This window comes from Rhynchophorus ferrugineus, unplaced genomic scaffold (genome assembly GCF_030347505.1).
Source record: "Rhynchophorus ferrugineus isolate W39M unplaced genomic scaffold, kcgeb_rfMv2 rfM6, whole genome shotgun sequence".
NCBI classification, from domain to species: Eukaryota; Metazoa; Arthropoda; class Insecta; order Coleoptera; family Curculionidae; genus Rhynchophorus; species Rhynchophorus ferrugineus.
Genome location: NW_027472585.1, coordinates 37,016,622 through 37,029,055, shown reverse-complemented (window position 1 = coordinate 37,029,055; position 12,434 = coordinate 37,016,622). Strand labels below are relative to the sequence as shown.

Sequence of the window (12,434 nt, the reverse complement as noted above, 5' to 3'; positions counted from 1 at the left end):
CCAAATTTTCAATGTTCAATTTCAACAAATTTTCTGGCAAATAATTTCAAAATATTAAATAACTAAAAAATTCTATCCGAGATGACTCGAAAATTTTAAGTAAAGATTATGTTAAAAACCTATATGAAACTCTGGAAAAGAAACTAATTGAAGATATGAATAATAGAGGGGGACGTACCCATTACTAAAATAAAAATTAAAGATATTTACCAATTCTTGTGTATATATTAATCATTGATTCTATTGAATATTTATTTGTGAATTTACTGTAATTAAATAGGTAGTACTCCACGAATGTATTGAACATACCATTATCATTTTTCAAACGCTCTGCATAATTAAAGCTTTTAAAAAATAATATGAAAATTATTGATACTTAACATTGTCATGAAGATATAATAATTGAAATTTGTACTGGAATTTAAAATGGAATGTTTACAGCGCCTACTACAATATTAATAAAAATATTAAACAGTGCGGCTTTGTCTCGTGCATTGTGGAATTTTAAATCGATACATTAAAAATGATCCTATTGAAAATTAACGAGCTTTTTTGCAAGCCGTGCGACATATATATAAATCCGTACACCTCCATTGTCACAATCACAATATTTCAAGATGCATTAGCGCAATAATGCTCGATTGTGCATCGAGATAAAAGTGCACGCCCACACAAAAGCCATAAATATTTAGACGCAGTACCCGAACACTGTTTAATAACCTATTGTCGTTGTTTTTTCGTGTTACTTTTCGGATACGGTCACAAATTGTAATTATAAAACGAAAATTTTATTATAATATCGACCGCAAAACCGTTACCGGCGTAAAAAACGGCGCTTTCCACGTCAAAATCGAGCCATTTTCAACACCCGTCTTCGGTTCAGGTAGATTATCTGAGATGCCGTCGATATCGGAGATTAAGAGAATCAATTCTGATATATCGAACGAAATCGAAAACTCGCTCGTCATTATTATTTTTAGGTGTGTGACTTGATATCCGATTAGTAGACGAGGATTACCAACTTTTTATGACTAAAAAAATATTTTTTTTATTTGTACATCTTACGTATATAGGGAATGAATATGAACACCTGACATATACACAATATTTATTTATTAATAAAGTGTTGATTTACTTTTAACATAGCTGTCTTATAGCAAAAGATTCATCAATTGCTTCAGTGATGTTGCAGATGGATAAATACTGGGCCATAATCGCCCATAATGGTTCAATTATGTTGAGATCTAGCAATTGTGCTGACCAGGGAGTTGTTTGATGATATTCTGATGCTACTCAAACAAAGACTGAACCTTTTTGGCTATGTGTATGGGTATCATAGCATCTTGAAATATGACAGTGTTTAGCAGCAATATACCAGTATATAACGTGTTATTATTATATAATTCTATTTTTTATGAGAAAATATTGCTCACACAGCCTGAATTTTTGCTACAATTTATGGTTATCATGCAGTTTTTGGACCTGGATTGTCGTTAATGCTTACAAATCGTTGGTTTTTAACCGAAAAAAGAAGGAGGTCCTATGTTCGGCTGTATTTTTTATTTAATCAAAAAAGTGCACTTCCGAGGTGATCCCATTGGAACCAAATCAGGATCAGATAGGGGAAGGGGGGAAATCGAGGGAAACCCTCAAATTTCAAAGGCATGTACAATGTTTTCACATATTTTGTTGTCTAAAACAATCAGATATTTGTGTATAATATTATTGCTGAAATGATGTAACAGAAAATGGGAAGTAGTTCAGTGTAAAAACCAATAGTACTTCTAAAGCACTAAATATATCACACGAGAAATATCGCAGACAACTGCTTCTATAGTATAATGATTAGAGCGTTAAGCTGATACGTGGAAGTCGCGGGTTCGATTCCCGACGGGCAAAACAGTTTTTATTGTTCTAGTTTCATTAAAACGTTTGTCAAATCACCTAAACTTGGTAACGGACCCCGGGACCTGAAGCGTCCGTTATTTTCAATAATTGTTCCTTTATTCCTACCCATTGTAACACTTAATAAAATAACTGAGTAATTTATTGACTAAATATCTAACACTAAAAAGAGAGAAATAAACATTTTTTTAACAAAAAATTTAACCAACATCAAAAAATAAATAAGGAACTCACTAAAAGGTAAAAATAATCAAACTTAGATTTTTAACACAAAAAAAAACGTTTTAAAATAAAACATGTAAATAATACTTTTAAAATTTTTTATAAAGAACCAAGTTAATCTAACAGATTTGGGAATTCGAAGCAAATCGTCAAGCCTTCAAACCTCTATTTGTTAATAATTTAATCATAACTCTAATTTATTATTGAAAACTACTTATTTAATATTACAAATAATATCTTAGTTCTACGTTGACGGATAGATACTGGTACGCTGGGAACTAATTGAACAACCTAGAATACGTGACCTAATTAGTCAATAAGCAGCAAGGATCGCTTTACACAGTCATCGAATCAGTAGGAAATCAAGAACTGTTGAAACGGAATACTCAAACGCTTTCAAATCGTTTGTCATATAAGAAATGCGCCACTTACTGGATATGGCATTATATCAGATTTTTCGTTTCCCATTGAGCTTTAAAAAGATCTCACCATGATTATTTTACTTTACCAATTAATATTAACACAAAAATATTTAAAGTTAATTAACCTAAGGACTAATCAATCAGTATTACTCAATAAAGGAAAATTTAAATACTCCAAAACTATATCTTAAATATGTATCTTAAATAACTTACTACACGAGCTAGGAAGCTCCAACACTTATTTGCGAATACGAACCCTGCCAATAAATAGCTATAAACCTTCTACGGTGTCCTTTTCTTATATATTATATATATGATTATATTTAACTTAAGATGGGCCACGAACTGACAGGTGACAAATTGAGACATATTTTCACATGAATCATAAATATATTAATTAAGCTCAAAACATTAGTATGATTCTTTTCAAGATAAAATTAGAGAGAAATAATTTTAGTTTTTCCTAATAAAAGGCTTTAAATTCATATATCTATTAATACCAGTTCATTGAAACCATTCCATAGCACTTCTAAAAAGCAACAGTATAAATAACATTGTACAAGACAAGATAACTTCAACCATTTATTCAGTTAAATGTTATTTCAGTGAAAATTGAGATTCTAGAATAAACATATTATGCTTCTTATTTTCGGAAAAGTTAAATTTTCAGACAGAATCATCGAAAATTGTTGTACTGTAGTAAAGAATGTTAAGGATTATTAAAAATCGACGAAATTTTTAAGCATTTTAAGGTCTACCTGACATATTTCATCTCGAGACATAGCTACGAAACTAAATATCAACCATAAAACTGTTTTGGTTTTGAGTTTTAGGCCATTTATAAGATTGTATACCAAACAAAGCTTTATGCTCGGGTTCTAGATGAATTATCAGTAAAATAATTAATGAACCAAGTTTTCATTTCTGACTCGCTACTGAAATGAAACGAAAACAAATAATTTTTTGAAACGGACGTTGACGTCAAGAGAGACCATAAGTGTTTATTGGGATTGAAAGAAATTGTTCACCATTTGCTGCTCTAACATGGCCAAAATATTAATTCCATTTTATTGTCTACTGTAATATCGTTAGTGAGTGATAACGTGATAATAACCCTAAACGTACTTTGAAATTATACGTTAGCGAATTTATTAAAACTAATTAAAAATATATGGGTACAGTTGGGACATTCTATTAGAGTTCTATTATTTTGAATAATATAAATAAATACATGGATAGATATTTCAACTATTTCAGCTGCAGCTACTATATTTCAGCATTTTAGCTGAAAATATTGACATGAGGACTTTGTACGCAGAATGAAAAAGCAATAAAGCTAAATTGCGTCAAGCGTAATTCCACTTCACCCCTCAAACCAATAATCAGTCACTGAAAAGAGAAGAATCAACTCCAAACATAACGAAGAGTACATACACTAACGGCTGGCAAAGACATGGTGTCGACAATAAAATGTGGCTGTGAGTACATATCCCCCCTTTATAAATTATTTTACCTCTCCAAACACAGTAATTGCAAAATCTTCCAAAATCTTACCTCAAACACAATATCAAAGTTAAATAACTAATATCGACTAATATTTAATCTGAATCAACATCGAACAATATTTTATACTATTATTATTTTTATATAAAGATATTTACAAGGAATGCTATAACTGATAACATTGCAGGTGCGAACGTTTGGTATAATTAAACAACGTTGAATCATATCAAAAATACGAAAATCGTTATAAACTACCAACAGCAGAACCCAATAACGATAAACCTATACGGATCTAAGTTAAGAACCTGTTTTTAATTCATAGTATATTATTAAAAATTGGTAAATATATTTCGAGTAGCACTCTATGACATAGTAAACGATGATAATATCTTGATACAAGTAATCATCGATGATCTGACTTTTACACATAATAGAAAATTGGGTAAACTTTATCCCAAAGACATTGATTCCTTAAATTAAAAAAAAAAACCGAAATAAATGCACAATTTCCTGATAAAATACAAAATTCTATAAAATTATCAGTGAAATTTTCAAAAAGCACTGAAATGATTTATTTATTTTTTCATTGACTATTTTGATAAACGAAATATTTTGAACAATTTTTAAAAAAGTTAATATCATTCAGCAAATAATTATCAACACCTGCCCATTTATAACGCTGCTCTATTGTTTTACTTACTAAATTGACATTACTAATCCATTATGTTTTATGGTCTGTAGTTTTGTTTGTGTTGTGACATATCTAAATGAATAAACTATTATTAAAATCACTCGTTCTAGTTAACAAAGGTTGCAACGCAAGAACAAATTGCAAAATCTGGGAATATATCATCAAGAAAAACGATGCAGGAAAAATATTTACAGGTTTTTGTGATATCAAATAGTCACTACTATAAAAAAGCTTGCCTGTAAGATAGTAGCATTAGCCTGTAAGAGACTAGGAATCCAAAGACTACTTCAACATAACAAACAATTTCCAATACAATTTACACAAAATCATAATTTGGATAGACCTAAATGAATGTAGAATACTGATGGCCATTAAATTTATAGGTTATACGAGGGTCATTTATATTTCGGGAATAGGAAAAAAACAAATAGTTAAGCTGCGAATATATTTTTATTGTTTTTCAAAGTACTCGCCACGATGATCGATACACTTTTGCATGCACTTAAACCAATTTTCAAAACATTTATTCCATTCCGAATGAGATATTCAAAACATGATTTTTGAACGCTTCAATAGCTCCTTCGGACGATGAAAATCGTTGACCACGCAGTTTATTCTTCGAGTATGGGAACAAAAAGAAGTCATTGGGTGCCAAGTCAGGGTTCTACGGCGGATGACCCATCAATTCGATGTTTTGAGTGCTCAAATAGTCGCTTGTTTGAGAGCTCGCATTGTCATGATGACGAACAATCCGGCGTCTCTTGTTTGTTTTCCTTATTTCACCGAAAACTTCTGGCAAACATATGGTTGTCTACCAATCAGAATTTACTGTTCTACGAACCGAGGCCCTCTTGCAATATGATCAGTTTTCCCGAAGAAACAGGCTACCATTTTCTTTGAAGTACTTCGTGCGCGAACAACTTTCGTTGCATTTGGCTCATCTTAGAACACCCATACAGTCGATTGCTGCTTACTTTCGGGCTCATACGAATATATCCATGATTCGTCACCTGCTACGATTTTATATAGGTCTTTCGAAGCACCGCGATTAAATTTCTTAAGCATTTCTTTGCACCAATCGACACGAACTTTTTTTGAGCGATTGTCAAATTGTTTGGGATCCAACACGAACATAACTTTTGCACAGCTAAGTGTTCATGTTAAATCGCATATATGCTGGTGGAACTAATGCTTAGGGATGCCTCAATCTCACAATAGGTGACATGACAATCTTGCTTAATCATTTCGCACACAGCATCGATATTTTCTGGCATAACAGCCGATTTTGGACGACCTTCACGAAACTCGTCGGTCAACGAACTACGACCACAATTGAATTCACTAAACCAGCGATACACGGTGGTTTTTGATGGTGCTTCATCGCCAAAAGTCAAATTAAATTGATTGATGCACTCTTGTTGTGATAATCCACGTAGAAAATCGTAAAAAATCAACTAAACAACAACTTTCAACTAAATTTAAAATAAACAAATATCGTCCACGCGACAAAATGATCTCAGTACGTATATCGTCAAAAATGTCAAACTTTACTATGAAACCGTCAGATGGACTCACATGACAACAGTGTTGCCAATTCCCCGAAATATAAATAGTGATCTTCGTATGATTTATGGATTTTAATTTATAGATTTATAGATTTGCAAAATTTACAAATTATAAATTACTAGTTGTGTTGCTAATCAAAATATTTCAATAATAATAATAATAATAATAAGAAAAACAATAATTAAATAATATGACTTTTTGAATGAAAGTAATGTTTTCCTCAAAAACGTTTTATTCAGCAATATAATATTCTTTTGATTCCACTTTAGAATGTTGTTTCTGTGTAAAAAATTAATTTTTATTAAAATTCGAGAGGTTATCTGCTATCATTGGTTGTTAAACATAAAGTAAATCAGGCAACTTGCTCACAATCTCTCACAATCACAATGTCACTGTGCATTAATAGATGGCAATTGAAGGCAGCAGTGAAACATTTAAATTTAGTACGTGTGAACATCAAAAACTCACTAACAATACAAACCGCCACAATCAATTTATAATAGTTAACATATCTCCATTACATTATTCATTACAGGACAACACTAATAGCTAGTACTGCTGTCCTTACGTCGCGAAAATCCCGCTAGTACTTAGATCAAATGTGTTATGGATATATTTTCCTATGATAACTTTATAAATACGGCCTATTAATGTGACAAATTTCTATCAAAGCACGGCAATGTTCCCACACATGTTATCAGAACAATATTTCAGTACTTCTAGGAAGACGAGATTTCGTCAAACTCAACAAAAACTATAAGAAATCCTCTGACAAGTATTATAGGCATATAGAATATAATTAAAGGTAAACAAAAAACTAGCTAATACCAATTTATCAGTTTTCTTGTTCTTTCAATAATATTTTATAGTTCGTGAAGTAAAATCTACTACTCGATAGTCTTCACCTTCCAAAAAGACATAAATGAATTTTAATGGTTTTTATCTCATGGAATTTTAAAAGATGTACTCACAATAGTTAATTAGAGGTAATTAGAGGTAAACAAAAAACTAGCTAACACCAATTTATCAGTTTTCTTGTTCTTTCAATAATATTTTATAGTTCGTGAAGTAAAATCTACTACTCGATAGTCTTCACCTTCCAAAAAGACATAAATGAATTTTAATGGTTTTTATCTCATGGAATTTTAAAAGATGTACTCACAATAGTTTCTAACAATTGCTGACAATGCAACAGAATCATCAATATGGACGAGATTTTCGTCGGTAACAAGCGCTTTTGGGTGCCCCCTGCGTCTTCGGTGTTCATTTCACCACGACTAAACTTAGCATACTAATCCTTGATGGTTGATTTTCCTGGGACAGTGTCCGGAAACTCGGCATCAAGCCAAGTTTTTGCTTCAACTTTATCCATTTTTTTCACAATAACAAAAGTTGCTTCACTCAAAATGCTATAATTCACAAACTAATGATCCGACAGCTATCAAATTTATATACGCGCTTTTTGAGGGTTAGGACGAACTAAAAAACATATGGATTTAATTATAGTATCACCATCTATGTGTCAGGCCGGGGACTTTTCAATTAACCTTTTATTATATAACTCAAATATTTCAATTGAATATCGGATCTTCAGTAATCTAACTGGTACGGTTCGTAAAGTATTGTCCAAATTGTGTATTGTTCCCACGAAAAAATTACATATAATCATCCAACAAACGTTTCCATTCACCCTAAGGGCATGTAGCACCGCTTAATCTTTGCTTAGGCGATCGTTTGCATCTCTGCCAGTGACTTAGCCTGGAGTCTTGTCGAAAGAGAAGGGTTCGGTCGTGTGTAATTTTCAGCAGCCAAGTTCTGTTTACCGTTGAGGAGGGTGGTTATCCATATGGATTAGTCGGGCACGTAATTTCGTGACTGTAAAACTTGCACGGTCATTATGTGCTGATCAATGAGATGGGAATCTCGAATTTTGGTGCCCGCATTTTTTCGAAAAAAGCTCCGTAATGCATGGTGATTGCATTCTATTACGTTCGTTCTATATGAATAACGACTATAGCTAAAATAATAGTTAATTTAATTAAAAAAACTATTTCTGTTTCGCAGTTAATATCATTCAATCAGTCATGAAATAAGTAAATAAAATGAATATAGAAAAAAAACCATTACGTTACTTTAAAATACCCTTATATGAAAATATTCAGCATAATTATTAAAATTCCTTTAAAATATCACAACATTTATATGTAACACAAGTACAATTAGTACAATCTTTTTTAAAATGGCGCTTTTTTCAATTTTTTCTTGTTTTCTTCTGTTTTTTTAACAATTTTTTTACTGGTCTAAAGCAAACTTGAAAAAAAAGTTTTGATCGAATTTAACAATTTTTTAGAATTATTAGTTTTTCATAAAAAATATTGATTGAATTGAATCAATACAACTTAATTTATTATAACTGTTAAACTGGTATATTAAAAATATATTTTACCATTTCATTTTTATTTCAATAAAATCAAAAAATAGATCAGATTTCTACTTTCCTGCGAACTCCTTGTTATTCCAATATTACGCAATAGTATCCGACTAATCACTTCAATACATTATATTGAATAAATATTTCAAAAATAATCCTATAGGAATATAGGAGCTAACAGAAAAAGACAAGCCAATTAAGGATAAATTAGGTAAGACACGTAAATATCTTAAATAATTGTGTAAATTATGCATAATTACATTACAATAAATACCTACAATATATTAAATTTATATATATATATATATATATATATATATATATATATATATATATATATATATTAAAGTCTTTTTTTACCAACTAGGAGTTTATCTGGACTGGGCCTACAGTTTAACGTGGGACTATCGACTGGCGGATGACAGGACTCGTAGAAAGATCTCAAGTACACGATTTAAAAGTATGTTGTATTTCGTATTTCAAACACATGCGAGGTATATACTTTTTTAAATAATTACAGATGAAATGAAATAATCTCATAATGCATAGAATTAGCTGTAACCAATTTCCAACTAAACTAGATTAAAATGATATCCCCGGAAAATAAAATAACAAAAAAAACTTGAAATAATGCCCGGGAATAACAGGCATAGCAGAACTAGTAAGATGATGAATTGATTCTTTTTGTGAAGAGGACAGTGATTAGACCAAGACATATTCCTAAACTATAGAAGCAAAATGCAATCTTTGAATGCTATCTAAGATTAAAAAATATGTTATTACAATATAATCACAAGTTTGTGGTTATCAGGACTTGAAGAAAGGTTGATGTCTTCAGCAACATTTATTCACTCCCCAACAAGAGACTGTCCCTCCTATAGTACATTTAAAAATCTACTGTTTAAGAAAGGAAATTAGTCTTTTACTTATTAATAGGCTGGGCTAGATGGTGAACGTATTTTAGCCAACTCTTTCATCAATAAAACTGTGTTACCTTGCTAATAGGAATCATAGCAATGCTAATCATTTCAATTAATATATAATGCTAATCGGTCTTTTTGTATTTATATTTTGACCAATTATTAATTTTTAATAGTTTTCTTAATACAATTATTACAACTAAAAAAACAATTAATTTACAGTGTAATTTCTTATTAATTATATTACTTAAATTATAAAATCATGAACCAACCAAACTAGATCAGAATGATATATAAAACAATATCATCTAAAAATTAATTCATAACAAAAACATGCGATAATAACTTGGGAGTAACAGAAATAGTAGAACTAGTATGAAGATGATGATGTTATATTCTTTTTACATAACCCAACACCTGACTGTATGGTGTAATTCGTATTTTAAATAAAAACAGTTAGAACGCTGTATTTTGTATTTCAAATACACGTATATTTTCGTATTTTAAATATACGAGAGTTAATATTTTGTCATTTGTATTTTAATTATAGCAACATATATTTTGCCCTGCTCTTGTTCAGCAAAGTAACAAACAGACCTTGCTAATAGAAATCATAATAATGATGATCATATTAACGTAGAATTGTAACCAGTCTTTTTATATTCGTATTTTGATTAATTAATCTAAATCTAAAGATAAATAAAAAAATCTAATGAATAATAGCATTATTCCATTATATAACTTCCAACTAAACTAGATCAAAATGATAGATAAAATAATATCCTCGGAAAACCCTTAGAAAATCCATTCATGCGAATAAACTTTAAAATTAATTACGTTAATAATACACAAAGGGGGGGAATGGGGGGCTTGTCGGCGAAAGTTTGCGGCCCCCTCTGAAACCAATCAAAGCGTAATCCTTACCTTTGCATTCGTTCGCGTCCCTGGCAGTAGCTCGGCCCCAGGGCCTATCGAAATGGAAGGGTTTGCAGCGTTCGCAATCCCTGCCGGCCGTATTATGTTTGCATTCGCAGGCCAACTGTCCATCCCTGCCCGTCACGCATCGGCTCGCGTGACCGTTACACTTGCACCGTCCTCCCACGGCGAAATCCGCCACGGCGTACTGATGCGTCACCTGGTGGTACCCGTGGATCCCGTTCGATCCCATATCGACCGCCACCGAGCTCTTGGGGTTCGCGGACGAGGAGGCCTCGTTGTCCGGCGCCTGCATCTCGTTCACCAACTGCACGGACGGCTCCCTGGTCAGGTTCTCGTCGTCGAAGTGTTTGCTGAACAACTTCTCGTCCAGGTCCAGGCTGTCGGACAGATCCTCGACGGGCATATGAAGACGATTGAAAACCACCTTGATATCGGTGGCCGTCACCCAGTCCTGCAGCACGGGCGAGCTGTCGAAGTCGGTGGCGCTGGGTCGGCCCTCCAAGGTGCTGAAGGCGATCCGGGAGGTCTGCCCGAAGCCGAAGGAATCGCCGCCGGTGTAGCGATGAGCATCGGTGCATCGGGCCTCCTGCTCGTTGGTCTTGGTAATGGTGGCTCGGTTGGGTCGACCGTAAACGCGACGACACTGACTGGAATAGAACTGAAAGGCTTGCCAGGTCTTCCCGTAATCCATGCTCTTGTAAATCGCTATTGAATCCGGTTTAGGAGTGTTGGGACAGAACTGCAGGCTGACATAAGTCAGTTCATACTTCTTGCCGAGACTCAGCGTCAAAGTGACGTTATCTGGGGGAGCATCGATGGAGGTGACCGGTGGTAAGGGCTCGCTCCTCCAACAGGTAACATTATTGGGATTATTCAAATCGGTCAAGTGCGAGGCGGGAAACCGCGTCTTCTGCTGTTTGTCGTCGCAGATATGACACTGAGGGTTGGCTCCGGGTTCCGGGGCCTCGCAATAATGCACCGGAGCGTGGGTACCGCACGTGGATGAGGCCTTCACCGGCACCCCAAAGGCGGCGTTCACGAAATCCGGTATACAGCGACGAGGCCGGTCTTCGTCGTAACACGGATCGGCGGGCGTCTGTTGGCCCTCGAACATCTTCAGGAAATTCTCGCTGGTGCATCGCACGGAGATGATGCCGACGGTGACGAGGACGAGGAGAACGAGTCGCGCGTCCATTCTGATTCCGATATCGAATGCCGATCTGGAGCAGTGCGTCTAAACTTTCATAACTATCTGCGCGGAAGTTTCGGATGATAATACGGGAAAGCTCGCGGCTGGCGGTGGCGACGAGCGAGCTTCGGAAGAACGCGCCGGCTCCGTAACGTATCGCGCAGCGTCTGGCGGGTAACTGACTGACGATAGCGGCCACCGTCTACTCGAGTCTCCGAAGCGCCGCCCCTAAAGGGCGCACACACTGCATCTAACTTCTAAAAGCCGTCCAAGATGACTCGATAATTGGCGATTAAATTAATTATGGCGAATTAGTGACGTCGCCTGATATGAACCCAACACAGTTCTGATTTCGCAGAAATGGAACATCAAATTCGCTTTTAGAGAAATATAACTCAATCATTAAGGTATTTTTAAAATAGAATAAAATAAAATAGATAAAAAGCAAATATTTCTATTCTTAGCAAAACCGATTGGAGAGTAATTAATATAACTTTTCACGCAGTTTTAATATTTTTTACTATAATCAAAACCTTTATAAGATATATAACGTTCCTAACAAAAACCTAAATTTCTTTTTTTAACTTATTAATATTATTACTCTATTCGTTGCCGACTAACCTAAGGGTTAACAATAAGAGTTAGG

The 12,434-nt window shown here is 33.9% G+C and overlaps 1 protein-coding gene across 2 annotated transcripts in view; it reads right to left on the bottom strand.

The window, feature by feature from the left end:
- Positions 1-11,935, bottom strand: part of NetA (Netrin-A) — a 473,673-nt gene extending 461,738 nt beyond the window's left edge. For both annotated transcript variants that reach the window (XM_076408822.1, XM_076408821.1), the window contains exon 1: positions 10,585-11,935. In XM_076408822.1, coding sequence (XP_076264937.1) covers positions 10,585-11,794 — 1,210 coding nt within the window. In that variant the 5' untranslated portion in view covers positions 11,795-11,935. The remainder of the gene's footprint in view (positions 1-10,584) is intronic.
- Between the last annotated feature and the right edge of the window lie 499 nt (positions 11,936-12,434).